The 21,827-nt window shown below is 35.8% G+C and overlaps 1 protein-coding gene across 4 annotated transcripts in view; it reads left to right on the top strand.

Annotated features, from left to right (window-relative positions):
* CADPS2 (calcium dependent secretion activator 2) overlaps positions 1 to 21,827 on the top strand; it is a 373,090-nt gene that overhangs the window by 175,801 nt on the left and 175,462 nt on the right. For all 4 annotated transcript variants that reach the window (XM_081331670.1, XM_081331671.1, XM_081331672.1 and 1 more), the window contains exon 8: positions 6,304 to 6,443. In XM_081331670.1, the coding sequence (XP_081187796.1) occupies positions 6,304 to 6,443 (140 nt within the window). The remainder of the gene's footprint in view (positions 1 to 6,303; positions 6,444 to 21,827) is intronic.

A 21,827-nucleotide genomic window follows, 5' to 3' on the forward strand; every position in this document is an offset into this window, starting at 1 on the left:
ATATTCATATTCATGAAAGCATGTCATTTTTTTTTACTTTTGGTGACTATGCTACCATACCCTTGTGGTTTTCTTGGCTATAGGAAAGTAGCTTGCCATTATCTTCCTACAGGATAGGGTTGCTGATTGTTGGGTTTTTTTAAAAAAAATCCAGTTTCTTTATACTTTCCTTTTATACTTTCTTTATACTTTCAGTCCACACCCACTGGAGTATCGAGGCATCTTTTTGCCTCTGTGCAAGTCAGTAGATAAAAACACTTCATTTATTTGTATAGGAAAATGAAAAGTAGGCATCCAGCAGGAATCTCAGCATGTTATAGTATAAAGTCTGGGCAAAGTTTGTAACTACCTCTTTTTTAAAAAGCAGCACAGAAAAATTGAGCATAGAAGTAGAGAATAAAAGAAATACAGAAATTGACTAAATTGCTTCAAGGCATATAAACTTCTAAATGATGTTTTCTTACTTTCCTTTTTTGTTATTGTTGATCCAGCCGGAAGAGCAGATAAATGGTGAAATCTGCATGTTTATTATCTCTGTCCACTCAGTTGTTTTTCCTGAATGCATTTGAGTTTTGCAAGTTCATGTTGCAGCTGATTCTCTGCTTAGGAGAAGGGAATCGCCCAGATTGTGCAACACTGTCTTTATTTCCTCCTAGGTATGATATCAATTTAGGATTCATTGTTGTGATCTTGTATTACAAGTAGACAGTCAAACAGCTGTCAGAGGCTGTGGAACTATGGTATCTGTTGTATTGTATTGAGCATCATGTGAATAACTGCTGGTGTGTATGATCAGTGTAATGACCTCCTGATTCTTAGGGAGCAGGTTCATTCTCATCGGGTCAAAATAGATGAACAAAATTAGCTAGCAAAACAGAGAGGTTGGCAACAAATGTCAAGGATAAGATAGTAGCATATAACTTCAGTCTGATACATCAGCTTGCAGTAGTGGGGTATTCACTTTTTTTTAGAGGTTTACACATAGAGATATGGGTGTTCCATCTGCCTAGTATGAAGGTGGCAGACACTGTCTACATAGTTATTTAGATAGCGCTGGGAAAAGCTGTTCATTGGCTGTGGCACATTTTTGGCATCAATGACTGATGATACCACTTTTCCACACAGAATCAATTAAGTTTGGTTGAAAAGTCTCAATGAATGGTTAAGACAATATTATTGGGGAAAGGGTTTAGATTTGTGAGGTACAGTACAGTATAGGTAGTCCTCAGCGTATGACCACAATTCAGCCCAAAGTTTCTGATGCTAAGTGAGAGTTTTGTTAAGTGAATTTTGCCCCATTTTACAACCTTTGTTGCCACAGTTGATAAGTGAATAACAGCAATTCTTAAGTTAGTAATATGGTTGCTAAATGAATCTGGCTTCCCCATTGACTTTGTTTGTCAGAAGATTGTAAAAGGTGATTACATGCCCCTGGGTCATGGCAATTGTCTTAAATATGAGTCAGTTGCCAAGTGTGTGAATTTAGATCACCTGACCAGGGGATGTTGCAATGATGATAAGTGTGAAAAACGGTCACAAGTCACTTTTTTCACTGCTGTTGTAACTTTGAACAGTGACTAAATGAACTGATGTAAGTCAAGGATTACCTGTATATCTGTTGGGACAAACCTAATCTGCACAAAAAACGATGGATTGCATTTGAACCAGTAATGGGCATAAGATAACTTCAAAAAGGTGATAGAGCAGGGTTTTTTTTATAAATATTTTATTAATTTTCTAGTTTTGCAATCATAAGTACTTAACAAACAATGTGTTGTCTGGGTCCATTAGTAATTCAGTGGTACATATTAACGTCCTCAATCTAGATCCAATACTACACCATCCAGTGCTTCCTCTCTTATTCGGGTGGTATACATTTTTCCACACTAGGCAAATACAATTCTTATTGCTGTTAATACTTATACAATTGAATAACAGCATCTTTGTTATATTTTTCTAATATTATATATAATATCAGTAATGTCAGTTTAAAATATTTTTTCTAACCAAAACATCTTGATTGCATTTGCACTTAAAATCCATTTGTTCAATCAGTATCCTGTTTTTCCCACTTTTTAAAAAAATGATTTCCCATCGGTGTTCTCTATTGCTTATAGTTTTCTCATAATAAATTATATTTGGGTAACCAAAAGCTTCCCATATTCAGACCCTCTTAGCATTTTCATATTTCCCTTCTCATACCAAAATATAGTATTCTAGTTACAGATCCTATCTTTCTAGTTATAATAATCCTTTTATTTCTAACAATTATCTATTCTCTTAGCCATGTTCAAACATCTATTTAGTAATATAATATCCCATCCAATGTGTCAAAATCTCTATTTTCTTCAGTCTTACTCTAGCTTTCTTCCTTTGCCAACTAACTTTCCAAGTCAATGCATTTGACTGGGAGTTATAGTTGCACAAAGTCAGCCTGGTGGCATTGGGACAATTACTGTCTCTTAGCTGTAGGAAGAAAGCAATGACAAGTGACTTCTGAAGACATTGCCAAGAAAACTGCAGGGACTTGCCCAGGCAGGTCACTAGAAATCAACACCCATTCAAGGGTACAAAAAACAGCAACAACCTACCACAGTGACATTAATGTCATCTTTTCTGACAGAGACTGATCAGAAATAATTATAGATGGCTTGATGAAAATGTCAACCTATATGTAGCTGCTGCAAAACCAGAAAATTCTATGCTTGCAAACGTTTGTAGGGGAAATGAAAATAGAACTGCTGATATAATAATGCCCTTACACAAATTTATGGTGAAATCACACTTAGAGTATTATGTATAGTTCTGGTCACAGTTCCTTTAGAAAGCTAATTTAGAAGTGGAAAAGGTTTTGAAACAGAGCGACCAACATAATTAAGGGGTGGGCTAGCCTCCTATGAGGAAAGATTATAGCTCCAGCTTGAAAGCAAAGGAGACTTTACAAAGACTTTACATAATTATTTATGGCACAAGCAGCACAGACAGAGAAATGTTTTTCTTTCACTCACAAGATAAAACTGGTCAGGGAAGAAAGGGAGTTTCAGAACTGATGAAAGAAATACTGTATGTGGTGTCATAGCACATAGCTCAATTGTGGAAGGCAACTAATTTTGATTGTTTAATAGTGGACAAGGATACTGATACCTATTCATTACTTCCTGAATCATAGGCAGTGTCTTTTAAGTATTGGTTACTCCAATACTGAAAGAGGCTGTTGTCCACCAGTACAACTTGCCATTTGTGACCTAGAATACTGGACTTCATATGCCTTTGGCTTGATCCAGCAGGATTGTTCTATATTCTTATTTGTCTTGGGTTTATCAGATATGAATCCTGAATGTTACATGCTTACAAGCATAAGCAATTTCCAATGTATTCACAGATTAATACAACAGGGCAATATTGAGTTGTATGGGAATAGTAGGAAGAGAAAGAAGAAATTTGATATTTAATTTGGCAAAGACTGTATATAACTACAATAACATGCTTTGTCATGCACATATATTTTAAACTTTATACCCATAAAATGTTTATTTATCAGAGGCAGATCCATATATTGGTTCCTGACTTAATGAGCAGAATAGACTCATTAAATTTAATGGAATATCAATTAAGCATTATTAACATGACCCATTGTTTTCTTTAGTTTCCTCTCAACATGACAAAGTCTGGATAAAATATTTTTAGCAGTTTTGAAAACGGCCTTCTGAAGATATGTTTTTGAGATGGGATTAGGATTACTAAATTCTGTACCATCAAAGAACATCTTCCTCATCCTGTCATATTCTGGCCTTTGGAAATCCAGATATTTAAAATTAATTCAAAGCAACATTCATTGTACTTGCTTAACACAGAAGTGAACTCAGCATGGGAACAGCTGGGCTTGTTTGAGCATAAAGTCTATTTCAATAAAAAGAAAACCTAGTCTTATTAGTTTTGATTATTCAGTTAAAAAATAAACTCTAATTTCTTTAAGCTGCTTGTCAAATCCTTAAGTAGCCAATAAATAATTTAGCATTTAGGGGGTGAGCATGCACGTGCATACTTTATATTGCTGATGTTCTTTTCTGTAACTGCTAATGATCTTAAAATAGCTTGCTGGCATGCCTTGTGAACATAGTTAAATAATTTCCCATTCTTCAATGATCATTATTGTTTTTCTTTTGTTAGGATAAAATTGCTGCTTTGTCTTCAACTCATTAGGCTTTTGTTCTATTTCTTTCCCATCTAACAGTGAAGATTCACCACTTCTCCTCCCCTTAATCTGAGAGAGCTTTATTTTATCCCCTCACATCTAAGAAATAATATGTTCTGATACCTATCTGTTTCACTGGTTGGTTCTGATTCATGTAGGTTGTTCAAATAGCAGCAAAGGCTAATCTTTTAGAAAATAACTGATAATCCTTTCTCTACGTCTTGCATCATGGAACTTGGGATTCTTTAAGTTGGTATGTGTTTCCTTGGCTTTTGTTTTTTAGTTTAAATATTTTTCAGGTTTGTCCATCCTTTTGTTTTCCTTGGCCAACCATGAACTTTGGAAGCATGATGATGTTTTGTGTTCACTAGTATACTCGTATAGTGTTCATCAACTCCATCCATGTTTGACACTGCCAGGAAAGTACAAACTGCATGTATGTAGGGCTGTAAGTTAGATGTATTCAGGATTATGGGATAGCTGGTAGTCAGCAGAGAAGAGAATTCAGGGGCAATGTGGGGGAGAAGGAATTTAATGACTGTTTCAGAGATTCTTTCAAAATATTGTTTGAAAATATTCAAATTGGAAAAATATCATAAGATAAATGATCATTGTTCCAATCTACTTGACAGAGGAGAGAGAGATCTTAGTATATCATTACATACTTGCCACAAGTACTTACTGAAAATTTAGAACTTAGTCATTTGCACTAAGTGCTGGGCTATTAGAAGGACATAAAGGGCTTTGATAAATCTTCAAATCTGAAACAGAGTCTATCTACAAGAAAAATATGGATGAAAATGTATTCTTTTTAATTCATTTGGTATTTAATATTGTTAAAATACAGCAGATTAGTAAAATATTTAGTAAAATATACAGAGACTGTATATGTGTAACATTGTGGTAATTGGTACTGTTTCTTGACACCAAAAAGAGTGAAGTTATTTTTACCACTTAAATAGTTCTAAGAATACATTTAATGGTACAGCAGCATATTTTACTATTATGTTGATATCTAGTTTGTTTCAAGTGAATGGAACAGTTTGTGTTAAGATAATAAAAGGAACCAATCACACAAACGTCATGTTTAATGTGAAAAAATATTGCAATCATATTTATTATCTGCTTTGGTTTTTCTGATTTTGTTCCAGACTCTGAAGTTTAACATTCACTGGGAAGTAATGTGTGTTTGCAATGAGATCACGAGGATAATAAACATGGTTTGGGTTAGCAATTCCTACAACTTTCAGATAATGAGATACACCAACCCAGAAAACATGGACATCACAATCCAGTTCACAGTGTTATAATATTATTGTATAAATATAGCATGTTTTTATCTTTTCTACAAATTTCAATTGAGTTGTTTTCATTTACAACAGAATAATTTAATCAGTGAAATTGAAGCTCAGCTACTTTAAACTAAATCTAAAATATTATTTTAGCATAGTTCTATCAGCTGCATTGATTAGAATAATGAAGGTAGTATTAATTTATTTAGGACCCAGATTGTTGGGGGCAATAAGCTGACTTTGTAATAATGCCGCTTGGGGGGGGGGGCGAAAGCCCTAATAAGCAGGCATATACATAGAATGAAGGCTACTGCTAAGCTTGTAAGCCGCCCTGAGTCTTCGGAGAAGGGCGGGATATAAATGGAATTAAAATAAAATAAATAAAATAAAATATTTAATCCTAAAACATTTAATCCAAGACAGCAAAAAAAAAACCATACAAAAAGTTATAGTTTAGTGCTCTCTAATGTTCATTGTTAGTAAAAGCACATAAAATCTGGGGAATATTGAATAGCATGCTTATTATAAGTGCTTGGTTCACTGAAGGACTATTTTTCACTTTCAATGCTCATTATGTTTTTAAAGTAGGCCAGTGGAGAATCAGAGCTCCTATGTGACCTATTTTTGAGAAAATGAACCTATCTTGGCTGAAACGATGAGTTGCAGTGTAATGGAAGCGTGTGATTTTCTTTGGAGTCCATGTAATTTTTAGGAAATAGAAAAAGGTGGCACGGACAACTTCTCAGTTAACCAGAGCTTCCAAGTAAAGTTTATTGTAATCTGTCAGACTGATAGATTTTTTTATATCTTTTCCAGGTTGTGTTGTACCCAACTTCCAATAGCTCAAAGTCAACAGAGCTGCATAAAATGATAGTCCCTAAAAACAGCCAAGATTCTGATCTGAGGATAAAACTAGCAGTGAGAATGGATAAGCCACCACACATGAAGCATTGTGGGTGAGTGCCTATTTTGAAGAAGAGTAAATGCTAATTCCTTTTCAGCTGCCCATGTAAATTTTTATTACATGGCCTACAGCCTGAAGAGAAGGAAGTAGAGAAGCCACTGTCTGTGTGGTAAGATGAAATGTAAGATTTATTTAAACCAGGTCACCTTTGTAGCCTCAAAATAAGTAAAAGACTCATAGTACAATCAAAAGCAAGAAGGGAAAGTGATGTGTTAACATGTACTGAGTTTTTAAATTATGATTTCTACTGATACCTATTCCATATTTCCAATTATGTTTCTTTACAAATCAGACTTACCACACGTAACTCTTTTCTGTTTTCATGTTGTTTTCCAAGTATATGTAAAACATTTTTTTTGTTGCTGTTCTTTATGTGATACAGATGATTTCAAAGAAGGAGATGATGTTCTTAGCTAATATATAAAATACCATAATGTGAATTTAGGTGAATGAATATGTTACTTCCTATTACACATTGACAGACCACTTCTGAAATTTAAGAGACTTTGAGAAATAGCTTCAGAGTTTCTAAAAACAAAGTGAGAAAATTGAATCATATTGGACATGCCTAAAGAAACTGCAAACAGAACATTATCAGGGATATAAATATAAAATCTTCCACAGTTTAGTATAATTCTTTAATGGGAATCTTTGCCTCAGAAAGAACAAACAGTTCTACATGTAGCAAAATGAAAAGGTCACTGTATACATAATTTATGACAGAATTTTTAAAAATTGATGAAAAATACTTTCTTTGTGCTGTAAACAAGAAGAGAGGTTTGAAAAGATTAGGAGCTAACCATTCTACTTGGAGTCTGCCAGGCCCTGATTCTTCATTTTTTCCACTGAAAAATTTAAAGAATGACTTCTAGCTATTCTGTCTCAAAACTAACAGTTTAAAGCAAGCAAATGTTTGGATTTGCAAAAGTCAGTGTAAAAAAACAAAATGTTTTATCAGATGAGTTATGTTTTAGCGCAGCCTAGTGGCCAAAAATATGTGCTGCTTCGTTTAGTAAAAACATTGTGAATACTTTTAAGCCATTAAATAAAATTTAGGAAATGAATGGTTGAGTTGGGGGAAGAGAGGAAACAGAAGAAATCACCTCTAAAGGTCTCAGTAGCTTTTGTAGTTGTGGGCTTCTGCTTCTCCATCTAGTCATATTTAATCTTTAAAATTGGCTGAGTTTAACACTGATTGAATTAGATGAAATGGCCTATTTTCTATGTGTTATATTTTTAAGAGTTTGTAGAGCCAATCTCCATTTGTTCTTGTGACAACTCATCTCAAGGTCTAAATGGAGACTTTCCTCAGCTATTTCAAGTTATTTATCTGTCACAATTGAAACCCAAAGCTTTTCTTTTGGGGTGAATGGAGAGATGGCTAGAAAAAAGCCATTGAATTTTATTTTTAGGTATGTATGACAACTGCAGTGATATTACTACATGCTCAAAGGTGGTAAGGTTCAAAACTACTCCCAATAAAAGAATGGCTGGTGAAGATGATGGAACTTGCACAAATAGCTAAATTGACTTCTCTGATTAGAAAAAAGACAATATCTGCATTTATGGCTGATGGGAAACCATTTTTAGACTTTTTTTGCATGAAATAGAAAAAAAATGTACTTACAACTCATGTTTTGATAATTAGAAAAAAAAGATAACAGAAAAAAAGTGAGCTTTTTTCTAATCATAGAGTAAGAGATAACTTTGTAATCATACCTGTATTGGTCACAGAGAAAATCTCTTCTTCCTATTTGTGTCTTTTCTTTCTGCATTTCTTTCTCTCTCTCTGTGTCTCTTTCTGTTTCTTTAATCTGTATTAGTTTGCATTAGTTTTTTAATTTCTCTTAAAAACATATTGATATGATATATGATATATATATATATATATATATATATATATATATATATATATATATATATATATATATATATATATATATATATAATATACAGTATATGCTATTTTTCCTGCATTCTGAGACAAGAGAGAACAGTATTTGAAGAGTTCCTGTATGTTCTATTTTGAGTCATGTTTTCTTAAACCTAAACATACATAGTTTCTTTGGTCTTTTTTCATAGTTCTTGGGTCTCTTCTCATCCTCGTTGTCCTTCTCTTAACCTCTTCCAGTTTCTCTGAATCTTTTTTGAAGCAAAAGTCGAGATGGCAACTCATCAAAACAGAATAAAGTAGAATATGTTTCTTGTAGTAGTGAGCACTTTGTCTTTGCCCTTTAGGAATACATCCTTTTTATTTCTCCTGTTCTTTACTCTCCTGAATTCTCAGAGCCTGTTTCATCTTCAAATACCTGAAAACTGCTCCTGAGTTTGAGCAATGCAAAATCTAATCTATGTCTCTTGCTTCTGATTGTTTGTCTCATCCACTGGATTTGTTTCTCTCTTTGAATGCCCTCCTTATGGAGAGTTGTTTCATCTGTCAATTTGTGCTGCAGATTTCCTTTACAGAAGTAATCAGTGCTGGTCCTTTCTCATTAACTCATTATCCTTGCCTCTTTTATTGCTTATCCTTGTCCTTTCTTATTATCATCTTATTATTAAACTGTTTAAGCATTTGCTGTTCTGGTCCTTGATTCCCTAACTGAAAACAACCTGGCATATATTTGCAGCAAACACAAGCTGTTAACAGCCCTTGGAGGGAAAATGAATGAAATAAGCAAGAGTCAAGATTCAACTCATTCACTCATTCTAATGCAGTAAAAGTAAGAAGGTGATCACATGAACCCTGGGACACTGCAATAGTAACATGGTTGTTAAGCAAATCTGGCTTTCCCATTGACTTTGCTTGTGAGAAGGTCACAAGAGGGGATCATGTGACCCTGGGACACTGCAACCGTCATAAATATGAGTCAGTTGCCAAGCATCTGAATTTTGACCATGAGACCATGCTGCAACAGTTGTAGGTGTGGAAAATGGTCACTTTATTCAGTGCCATTGTAACTTTGAATGGTCACTAGATGAACTGTTGTAAGTTAGGACAGCTTACAACTCCTTGACTTACAACAGTTCATTTAGTGGCCAAAGTTACAATGACACTGGAAAAAGTGATTTATGTCCATTTTTCACATGATCATGTGATCAAAATTCAGATGCTTGGCAGCTGGTTTATACTTATGACCATTGCTGTGTCCCTCTGCTCTCACACTGCCCTGGTCATGTGATCACTTTTTGCATCCTTTTGACAAGCAAAGGCAATGGGATAGCCAGATTGACTTAACAACCAGGTTAGTAACTTATCAACTGCAGTGGTTCACTTAACAACTGTGGGAAGAAAGGTTGTAAAATGGGGCAAAACTCAGTTAACAAGTGCCCCACTTAACAACAGAAATTTTGGGCTCAATTATGGTCATAAGTTGAGGTCTACCTGTATAAATATATATATATGACTTTAATGATCTCTGTTAATTTGCTGTAAGAGGATCTTACAAACGTTCTAGCCACTTTAAGAGCTGAGACACTTTTAATTGCCCAAGTATACTGATTAAATGATATATGCTGTCATTAATAGATAAACTATTAGGAATTACTTTAGTGGTGTAACTAAATAGCATTAGTAAACCATATTTAAATAAAAGACAGCTCAAGAGTTTTTGTGGTAGTGTTAATTTTTCAGCAAATAGCATTTCCCATACTCAGGCTACCACTGATCCTAAGGAAATGTTCTTAGTTTTCCTAAAGAAAATCTGGCAAGAGATTTTCCTGACCAATGTACTAGGGTTATGCTAATCTTTCAAAAGAGGTGCTTCAGAACACATACTTCCATGTATGAAGTGGATGGTGGCATGCACAGGCCCTTAATTTTGCTGGAGGAAAAGCAAACGAGAAGCTAGCTACTGTAACTCAGCTACTGTCTCTGGGCCGTTGTTGCCATTTTGAGTGTGAAGCCTGTTAGACCTTGGGAGCCAAGTGGAGGCAGCAGGATACTTCATGGGAGAAAAAGGACAATTCCAGAAGTGATTCTTGACTATCTAGTGAGGGAGGGAGGAAGAAAATGGGAGTCAGAGAAACTCTGCTTTAATCACAGTAGCTTTAAATTGTGCAGAGTTACTTTGAGGTTCTTTCAAGATTAATGTCAAGCCTTGCGTGGCCAGCAAACCTAGCAAACCAGAACTTTTTAGTTATAGAAAAATCTGTATTGTTAATAGAGTAATGTAATAGAATTTTTACAACCTCCCCAATACATTCTGTCATACCATGGAACTTACAGGAGTGCCCTTGCTGGTGTCCATCAAAATTGCATTTTGGACTTCTCCTTTACCCTTCCTGTGCTAACAATATTTGTTATGGCTGCTGGAGGAGAACAGTTGTTTACAGTGCAGAAGGAGGAATTTTGAGGAAGTATTCTTTTTGAACCTCCCAGGCCCACAATTCTTCTCTCGGAAGACAAAGCTAAGATTGAAGGAGGGTTCCTCTACTCTTGGGGAATAGAAAAGAATTTCTTTGGTCATGTCTTCTCACTAGTACAGAGACTAACAAAATAACAGAGTTGGAAGGGATCTTGGAGGTCTTCTAGTCCAATCCCCACCCCCACCCCCGCACAAGCAGGAAACCCTATACCATTTCAGACAAATAGTTGTCCAATCCCTTCTTTAAAACCTACAGTGTTGGAGCACTCACAGCTTCTGGAAGCAAGTTGTTCCACTGATTAATTGTTTTAACTGTCAGGAATGATTTCTCCTTAGTTCTAAGTTGGTTCTCTCCTTAATAAGTTTCCATCCATGATGACTACTGTTTCTGTGAGGAATTTCCTACACATTCCTGTAATATATTGGTGAAAAGTGAGATCAGAATCTCTCCTTTTTACTTATATAGTTCAGGGAAATAAGCAAGTAGAAATACGAATAGTGGATTTCCTGAGCTGGTATATGCTTTGTAGTAATATATTTTAATCTCTATATGAGACTGGATGCTGGTGTGCATTTCTGTTTAGCAGAGATAAATATCCATTCATGTTGGCTATTGTTGGTTTTTCATATCTGTTGAAATATCTGTGCTGCAATTATGTATGGTAATTGTGTAGTAGAATGGAAATAGCTCTTGCTGCAATTGTAGTTCCCTCTTGATAAAATATTTATTTTTTATTTGGATGCTGGCCCACATCCATTTCTTAAATTTTTAGTTAAATTGATTCTGACTTCTCAGAGTACTTATGGTGAAGGAAAAGTTGTGACACACTTATCATCTTCATTGTGATTACATGTTGAGAAGCATTTCATTATCTTATCTAATTAGTGTGGCTACTGAGGTCAATTGCTTTTTCATTAGCATGGCAGGCTTCATGATTTATAGCGTAAAGCATACTGTTTCAGTTTATAGTAACATGCTTCCAACAGCTTTTTATTTTATAACATTTTGTATCCTAACATAATTGACTCCAAATATCTCTATGATTTCAAAGATAGAAAAAGTAAAAGGCAAATCCTAGCATCCTTCTCTTTTTATACTGTTGAATAACAGTAATCTTGGGATCAAATAATCTATATACTACTAAAACTCTTGTGTATGTTTGATACTTTGCAGCTTCAAAGTTTGGCAAAATACTCTAGGGAAGAACCTTTAAGTACCTCATATTCAGAATGCCAAGACCCATTACTTCCGAGGGAATGAAATTTGGGGATTTTTTTGCTCCTTCAGTGCTACCGCACTGTGCTGTTCAGCACTGTCGCTGTGCTGCCTTGGTGAGCCACACACGTGATCTTTATTTTCAATAATCCCTGACAGCTTCTTACAAGTCAATGGGGAATCTGGAAAGAACTGACTGCTTGTGGGAAGCTTGCAAAGAGAAAGTCAGTGGAGAAATAGTGCAATCTATAGTGTCTAATTTTCCTTAAAGCTTACTAATGAGATAATTTTGAAAACAAACATGTGAAAAATGTGCATCTGAAAACATGGTATGAATGAATGAATTATCTCAGCTTTCCAAGCAATCTTGAAAGAGAAGACAGTGATATATATATATATATATATATATATATATATATATATATATATATATATATATATATATATATATATATATATATATACATATATATATACATACATATACATATACATACATACATACACACACACACACATACACACACACACACACATACATACATACATACATACATACATATATATATATATATATTACATAGAAGTAGTAACAATTTTAAAATTGTGGCATTAATCATAACACTGTCAAATAAGCATGACATGCTTTAGCTGCTAAGCCTCAAACAAATTTTCTTCACATAGATGTCAACTTTGTGAGGTAGGTCTGTTGCAAGCTAAGCTGCTTTTATCTGACCATTGCCTTGGTTGCAGCTCTTACTCCATCTTCCAAGAATATTCCCACATATTATAACAATAGATCATGGCAGGACCAGATGGGCTCTCAACCATGGGATTCAAACACAGATTTCAGTGTTCAAACAGGAAGACATGAAAAAAGTAAATCCCTATCAGGCGCCAAGAACCAAGAAAGACATGTAGAATTACTTCTGAGCAGTTTCAGCTATTCACAGAAATCTTGCCAAACTAAAGCAACTACTTGCATCATTACAGATATATACTCTGAGAATTGCTAAGGAGGAGCCATCTGAACTCTCTTTTTCCCAACCAAGCTATCTAAACTTTGCTGCCTCTTGGCCCTCTGGAATGCAAATCCTTCCTGGTTCTTGAACGCCATTACTAAAACTTGGAAGTTTGACTGGTATATTTTTGCCAAAATATGTGGTACAGCTTACAATACATTCTCTCTTTCTATGATATTTATTTGAGGAGGTCTCTGTGTGTCAAAGCGGCAATAAAGTTTGGCAACTCCTCCATGCTTCATACCTCAGATATATACATATTGACTGCAAGCTTCCCACAAGGAAACTCAATTGCTTAAACTTCTCATTAGAACATCTCACCTGAATTAAAATGCAGACTAACAGCTCCACCTTCTGACCTTTACCATATTTGTAGGATGTTCATAGCAGAAGAAGGACATCTTCAGTACATCTACATGCCACCTATTATAATTCCTATAGCATATAGTCGTATTCAGGGGATAGTTTTGGGTAGTGACCCCCTACTGAACAGCTAAGAAATACAGGTACCTTTGAACATTTCATTCCCCATTTTTAAGAAACTGATATGATGTTGATACTGGGGGATAAAGGTAAAACTGCATGATATTCACATCTTTTTATTAAGAAGGAACTTCAGAGGCCAGTTTGTGAGGAAATAACTTTGTGGGATAGAAATTCTTTCAAGACTTCTTGTAGACCTGCCTTCTATAGTATAGCTGATTGGCAATAAGAAGGTGAATGTATTCTGACGTGATAGGTTACTATTTGAGTGAATCTTATGTGGAACAATATTACATCATAAACTGAGAGTGTGATTGTTTATACAAAATTATGACCTCATGAGAAATGTTTCTTGAGGACTCAAAATCATCTTATATGTATCTATGCTAGCCTTATAATGAATATCTCTCTGCCAGATTATTTTTTCCTTTTAAATGATTTGTGTCATTTGTCACTTTTGAATGTGCACACTAAAAGTGATATGTGTGTGAGTGTATTCTCTTCAGTCTAAACATTAATGTACGAAGTATTTTCAGAAGAAAGATTTGATTTTGCTGATACTTATGGTGTCAAATGAACTTCAGATATAAAGAGTATCAGTAATCCAATGTTATACTATGGGCACCATATGAATTTAGGCTTTTAAACAATACTCCAATAGAAGCAGCTGCTGTATTTACAGTCTTGTGTATTAGTATGAAATATTAAATTGATCACAAGAGGGCAGCATGGTTTAAAGGAATTCTAAAAACACTGTTGAACTGGTATAAAGTTCAACATGTAAAATATACAATATTACCATATCTTATTTTATAGTTATAAATTACTTTATTTTCAGCAACATATTAATATGCAATCTTGTTCAAAAAAATGAACTTTAGTTTTTAGAACTAAAAAAATATCAATGATATACAAATATTTTGACTTACATTTTGAAAAGAAATAACATAACCAGAATTGAAATCTTTGGTGTTACACATTCAAACCTTGCTTTGATTTATACTAGACTTCCCTTCAGAAGTATTGGACTGCCCAGAATCCCCAGACAGTATGAACATTGATTCAAGACAGGGGATGCAGGATGTCAAAAAATTCAAGATGGTGGCCACTCAACTGAAGTCTTGTTCTTTTTTACATGTACCTACACATATAGCACACATGAAAAGAGCATGGCTTCAGTTGGGTAGTAGGAGCCACTAAACTGACTTGTTTTTTGGTTTTTTTAATACAAGTTTTATTGATTTTTTAATTTTACATCCAGGTATTTATGAAGCAATACAGTTGTTGGGTAGTTAAAAGTAAACAATAGTAAATAACAAAGTCATTTGTAGATAGGTCAAGTTACATCAACAAGAATTCCCTCTCTGATTCCCTTAGTTTTGATAACATAGTCAAATTAATCAAATTAATACATTTCTAATTATAACACAATCAGTTAGAACAATTTTCAATATATTTTCACATATACATATTCATGTCCTGTTTTTGAGTTTTACCTAATTGGAATAGGATATTCCGAACTAGCCTATAATATATAAAAGAAAACTTAATTTTTGGGTAGCTCACATTCCCCCCATTTCATTATATAGTAATTATCATGTCTAAAATACATATATTGTTATAAAGTCAATATGTATCTTTTAAAGATTTTGCTTAGCCCATTAAGAAAAAAATTTAGCTCTATCATTACAAGAAATATATTCTATTTATTATCTTAGTAGTTCATCAATTTTTAAAATAATATCTTTTATTATATCATTGCAAATTCTATAATATAATTCAAAGTTATGTTCTGATAACTAATCTATTTCATTATATAGTAATTATCATATCTGAAATACATACATATTCTATTTGTCATCCTTACAATTCACCTATAGTTAACAAAGTGTTTTATTGTTTGTAGCTAATTTTCATTGCCTTAAAATCTAGATCCTAAATATGGACTCAGTTTATATCTTTTAACAGTTCCCCTTGGCCTGTTGAGAGAAAAAATTAAGGTTTATTATTGCAAGTCCCAACACTACAACAGAAAAGGAAGAAAAAAATCATTTTTTAAAAAAATCTAACTCTAGCTTTCTTTTTGTGCCAGCAGACTTCCATATCATTGCCTTTAGCTTCTCAAATGTGTCTCCCTTTCTTCCTACATATGTTGTTTGAATCCAGGGAGACCATCCAGTTATCAATTTTTCATAGAGAGTGACCCCTTTGTAGACATAGGGAGGACCAGATATCTCTTCAAGAAAATTGGAGAGATGAAGGGAACGTTTCATGTGAAGTGAAGTGAAGTGGGCCTTAAAAAACTGAGCAAGAACAAAGCTAGTGGAGGTGACAGTGTTCCAGCTCAGCTATTCAAAATCTTAAAAGATGATGCAGTAAAAGTGCTACACTCAATTTGCCAGCAAATTTGGAAAACTCAACAGTGGCCACAGGATTGGAAAAGATCAGTTTACATTCCAATTCCAAAGAAAGGCACTGTTCTGTTCCAGCCTAAGACCGGCCCTGTTGGAATGTCAGGGACAACCCCTTTTTTATTCAATAGGCTGGAATTAAGACAACCAAATTTATTTGCAAAAACTAAATGAAACAGTTCAAAACAGAGTTAAACAAATACAGACTGAGACTATATCACAAGCTCTTCAAATGGTTGCCTTCATCAAGCAGCACCTCCCACACATTCCCCTTTTAAACAGCAGTCTCAAGGCGTGGCTTCTCTTTGCCTTCTCCTGAGGTGCCTCATTGCTTTTCTTTGTTCACTTCTGCTAGTCTGCCTCCTGCTTCGAGCGTCCCTGAACAGAGCCAGCTGTGGATCGTCTTCTTCCAATCTTTCAGGCTCACATAGCTGGGTCTGAGGAGGAACAAGATGGGAGGGGGCTGGCTGAGAGCTCTGCAGTGCATCAGAACTTTCCTCTGCAACTAAAGGCTCTCCAAACCCCTCCTCCTCCTCCTCTTCAGAATTGTCCGACTCAGCTGCCAAAACCACAGGCTGACGCTGAATCACAACAGGAAGTGCCAAAGAATGTTCAAACTATTGCACCATTGCACTCATTTCACATGCTAGTAAAGTTACACTTAAAATCCTACAAGCTAGACTCCAGCAGTATGTGGATCGAGAACTACCAGAAGTACAGGCAGGATTTTGAAGAAGCAGAGGAACTAGAGATCAAATTGCCAACATATGCTGGATCATGGAGAAAGCTAGGGAGTTCCAGAAAAACATCTACTTCTGCTTCATTGACTATGCTAAAGCCTTTGATTGTGTGGATCACAACAAACTGTGGCAAGTTCTTAAAGAGATAGGAGTACCAGACCATCTTATTTGTCTCTTGAGAAACCTATATGTGGGTCAAGAAGCAACAGTGAGAACTGGACACGGAACCACTGATTGGTTCAAAATTGGTAAAGGAGTCCAGCAAGGCTGTATACTGTCGCCTTGCCTATTTAACTTATATGCAGAGCACATCATGAGAAAGGCAGGGCTAGATGAATCAACAGTTGGAATTAAGATTGCTGGGAGAAATATCAACAACCTAAGATATGCAGATGATACCACTCTAATGGCAGAATGTGAAGAGGAACTAAAGAGCCTCTTGTTGCAGGTGAAGAAGGAGAGTGCAAAAGTTGGGTTGAAACTTAACATTAAGAAAACCAAGATCATGGCATCCGGCCCTCTCAATTCCTGGCAAATAGATGGGGAAGAAATGGAGGTAGTGACAGATTTTATTTTCCTGGGCTCCAAGATCACTGCAGATGGGGACTGTAGCCAAGAAATTAAAAGACGCTTGCTCCTTGGGAGGAAAGCCATGGCAAATCTAGACAGCACAATAAAAAGCAGAGACATCACCCTGTCACCAAAAGTGCATATAGTCAAGGCTATGGTCTTCCCAGTGAATGGCAGTGAAAGTTGGACTATAAGAAAGGCTGAGTGCCAAAGAACTGAGGCCTTTGAACTATGGTGCTGGAGAAGACTCCTGTGAGTCCCTTGGACTTCAAGGCAATCAAACTGGTCAGTCCTAGAGGAGATCAACCCTGACTGCTCTTTAGAAGGCCAGATCCTGAAGTTGAAACTCAAATACTTTGGTCATCTAATGAGAAGGAAGGACTCACTGGAGAAGAGCCTAATGCTGGGAAAGATTGAGGGCAATAGAAGAAGGGGACGACAGAGAATGAGGTGGCTGGATGGAATCACTGAAGCAGTAGGTGTGAGCTTAAATGGACTCCAGAAGATGGTAGAGGACAGGAAGGCCTGGAGGAACATTGTCCATGGGGTCGCGATGGGTTGGACACGACTTCACAGCTAACAACAACAACAAAAAGTGTCAGAATTAACGGCCATTAAACAAAGAGTTGTAAGTCAAGGACTATCTTTAGTGGCGGTAGAGTAGAGTAAAGTGGGTCCTGGCCTTGATTGTTATGGCTCTGCTCTTCCATTTTCCTGGAGTACTTCAGGCAGAGTGGATGCCCTGCAGACAGGAAGAGTGGTGGATTCTGGGAGTCTGACGCAGACCAACAGCCTGTTCTGGTCTTACAGGAATGTAAGCAGAGTTCCTGGATTTCCAGTGTTTTCACATTTCAATGGCCTTTCTCTATTGTCTTTCACAGAGCCAATAGCTCAAATCCAGTGACAATGGCAGTTTTAACCAACATTGTGCAGCCAGCACTGTGATTTGGTATCCAAACTGAAATAGTAAAGAAAAATTTCACGCACATTTATTTTATTTATTTTTTATTTATTTTAATTCCATTTATATCCCGCCCTTCTCCGAAGACTCAGGGTGGCTTACAAGCTTAGCAGTAGCCTTCATTCTATGTATATGCCTGCTTATTAGGGCTTTCACACACACCCCAAGCGGCATTATTACAAAGTCAGCTTAATTGCCCCCAACAATCTGGGTCCATGATTTCTTTCTTTAGCTTTCACTCAGAGACTTTTATATTAATTATGAAAAGATTTCAGTAAGTTGCTTGGCCTAATGAAATAGCTCTCACAAAACATTTTTGACTATTTGCATTTGAGACCCTATTCTATAAGTGTGACTTTTTGTTTGATATTTGATATTCTGGAATATTCAGATATGTTCTAAATCAGAGGTCACCAACCTTTTTGGTTTGGTGGCTCGGAAACGGAGGCAGGCACTGTTACACGTGCATACAAACACACACAGAGAGAAATGGGCCACACGCAAGTGCACATGCACAGGCAAATGGGCCACACATGTGCACGTGCAAATAGGGTCCACACGAGCATGAGTGCTGCAAATGGGGCAGTGCTAGTGACGGTGGGATGCTCAGAGCAGCACTAGTGCCAGTAGGATGCTCAGGGATGGGGCGGCAGTATCGTCGGCGGGATGCTCGGAGCAGTGCTAGTCCCGGTGGGATGCTCGGAGTGGTGCTAGTGCTGCTGGGATGTTCAGGGCGGGGTGATGCTAGCGTGTGCACTGGCCATCCCTTCACACGGCCTGGTGGCCAAGAAACCATGGTCCAGTAGTGGGCTATAGCCCACAGGTTGGGGAACCTGTTCTAGATGTTACATGCCCTATAAAGCAATTATAAAGCAATTAATTTAATTTAAAATGGAATGATGATCTTAAACTTAAGCAATCAAGTACATACGTGTGAAGGCATTTGGAGTTATTACTATCAATAATATAGCAAAGCAATTTTGTAAAGCTGAGAAGGAAAAGGTGTGTTAGGCAACCTACCCAATTCAAATACACAATGGACCTAATAAAGCACAAGATAGAAAAGGAAAGAAAGAAAAGAAAAGAAAAGCCAGTGTTTAGAGGTTTACAAGCAACCAGAATGTTTAGTTGACAAAACAGATTATCAGGGTTTGCTGTTGGCAATATGCATTCAGTGGAAGCACTTTGTCAAAATCCTCATACTGTTTGAGAAGGCTGGTTGACTTGAGTTGGATTAGATGGATAAAAATGTTTCCTGATAGTGCTAAAAGTAGTGATAAGATAGCAGTACTCCTCTATGATTACCTTTGTGGAGATTTAAACATAATTTTCCTTCTTTGAGTAGGGAATAGAATGTTTACTAGCAGATATGTCACCCTTCTGATTATGTGTGGTTGGGTCCACAGGAAATTTAGAGCTATGTCAAGAATTAAATTTCAAAGTTAGAGAAAAGGACTTACTTTTAAATGTCTTACTTTAAGTTGCATTGTTTGCAATGGCTGTGCAGAAGATATGAAACCAGGTGTTGACAGACAGTGCTGTTAATCTTAGAGGAGATGAACTCATATGGATTATATGAATAATAATTTTATATTAATGTTGCTAAATTTTATATTTTACATAAATTTTGCTAAAACCTATGGTTGCAAATACGTGCATTACTACTACCTAAATAGATAGATCTGTAGTGATTTTCTGCTTAAATGGAAATTTGCTTTTGTTCCAATTTTCTCTACAATGCAGATTTTGTCCCTCATTCCACTCACTACCTTATACAGCCTTAAAAACAAATTCAAGAGTTCAAGAGTTCTTATTTGTTCGTGCAATAAATCATGCCTCATAGGAAAAGAACTTTAGAGTTGAAAAGGAAATCTAAATTCATATCACCTTTTAACTTCCCTGTGCCCACATAGTTAATTTTCCAAAGACAGGAAACTTGATCTATACAAGCTTCAAAAAGGTGCAAGACAGGGGAAAAAAAATCTGATCCAAAGAAGAATTCCTAGGTAATATAAATATATTTGTTCTTGTTCCTCATAATAGTAGGGTGGTGTTATTGTTTTTCACCAAGAAAAAAAACTAGGAAGTGTAGCCAAAGCTATTCCTTCCTCACTTCTTCAAACAATCCTAGCTCAATTGTCAGAATTTAATTCCTGGTTCATAATGTCATAAGAGAATATATCTTCCCAGCAGGTGGCAGAACCTGACCAATCATGTCTGGCCTTTGAAGCAAAACAGGGAAACCATCTGTTGGGCACCATCAGGGAATATCTGGATGGTAAGCTTGACTAGGAAATTGAAAACCTTCCCAGAAGATGATAATAGCAAACTTACTTATAGTCACAAAGATTGAATCCAATGCAAGGAGTTTGTTACTGAATCTTAGTTGGCTGGTTTCACACATGCTAAGCTATAAATAACCACAACACACTAAGCTCCAAATTAATCACTCAATATGGTAAGCCAAAATGAAACTGTATAGCCTAGCCCTAGAAGGTTATGTGAATAACACTAGTTTGTCCATCAATTTGGAGTATTTTGTTTCAGATTTTAATATATAGAAATGATGTGACAACACATTGGCTATCCTGCAGAATGGTGGAGTGTTCCATGGTTTGCTTATTACTACTTCAATTTATTTAATATGATCAGCCAAGCTTTGGTGCCAGTAGGTTTCATTAAACATTTTTTGTAAAGATTTGGCCTATGGTATATGGGGCAATAATGCAAAGAAGACTATGTTATGCTCATAGGAAACACCAAGATTCTCTCTTTTTCTTGTTTTGGGAGAAATTGTTTTTAAGATTTATACTTGTTTTTGTTTGTTGCTGTCAAATGGTATAAAATTATGCCATGATTTTTGATAATTGTGGTCAGACAAAGGGAGCCTTGTTTTTAAGAAAAATATGGGAAATATTACCTAAGAAATTAATATTGAGAGTTGTAAGGTTTGTTACTTTATATTTAATTTCATGTCTGTGAAGATGAGGTATCATTTCTTGATTGGGGTGTGGTAATGAATTTGTGAAGCTCTTTATTAACCTGCCAGTATAGTATGTCTATTAAGCAACTAATAAGTTTTGACTTGAAATTTCATTGTTTCATTGATTAGTTTCAAACCTCTGGAAATGTTACTGTTAAATGTTTTTGTAAAACATTTAAAGCTTGTAGAGACTAAAGACCTTTTCACTACCTACTATAGTAATATATTACTGCTTCAATCTGTTTTACTTTTCCTGACTTTTTAGCGGATGATTCTTACTACATAAATATTTTGTTATTATCTCATAAACTGTTGAATTTGGGAATTTATGGACTATTTTTATTGATATTACTGAATATCAATAAAAGGGACCTTGGAGGACTTTTAGTCCAAAGCCTTACTCAAGCAGGAGATCCTATGCCATTTTGGCCAAATGGCTGTCCAATCTCTTAAAAGCCTCCAGTGATGGAGCACCCACCACTTCTGAAGGCAAGCTGTTCCACTAGTTAATTGTTCTTACTATCAGGAAATTTCTCCTTAGTTCTAGATTGGATCTCTCCTTAATGGTCTTCCACCCATTAATTCTTGTCCTGCCTTCAAGTGCTTTGGAGAATAGGTTAACCCCC

The sequence above is a fragment of the Vipera berus genome (genome assembly GCF_964194415.1).
Source record: "Vipera berus genome assembly, chromosome: 6".
Classification (NCBI taxonomy): Eukaryota; Metazoa; Chordata; class Lepidosauria; order Squamata; family Viperidae; genus Vipera; species Vipera berus.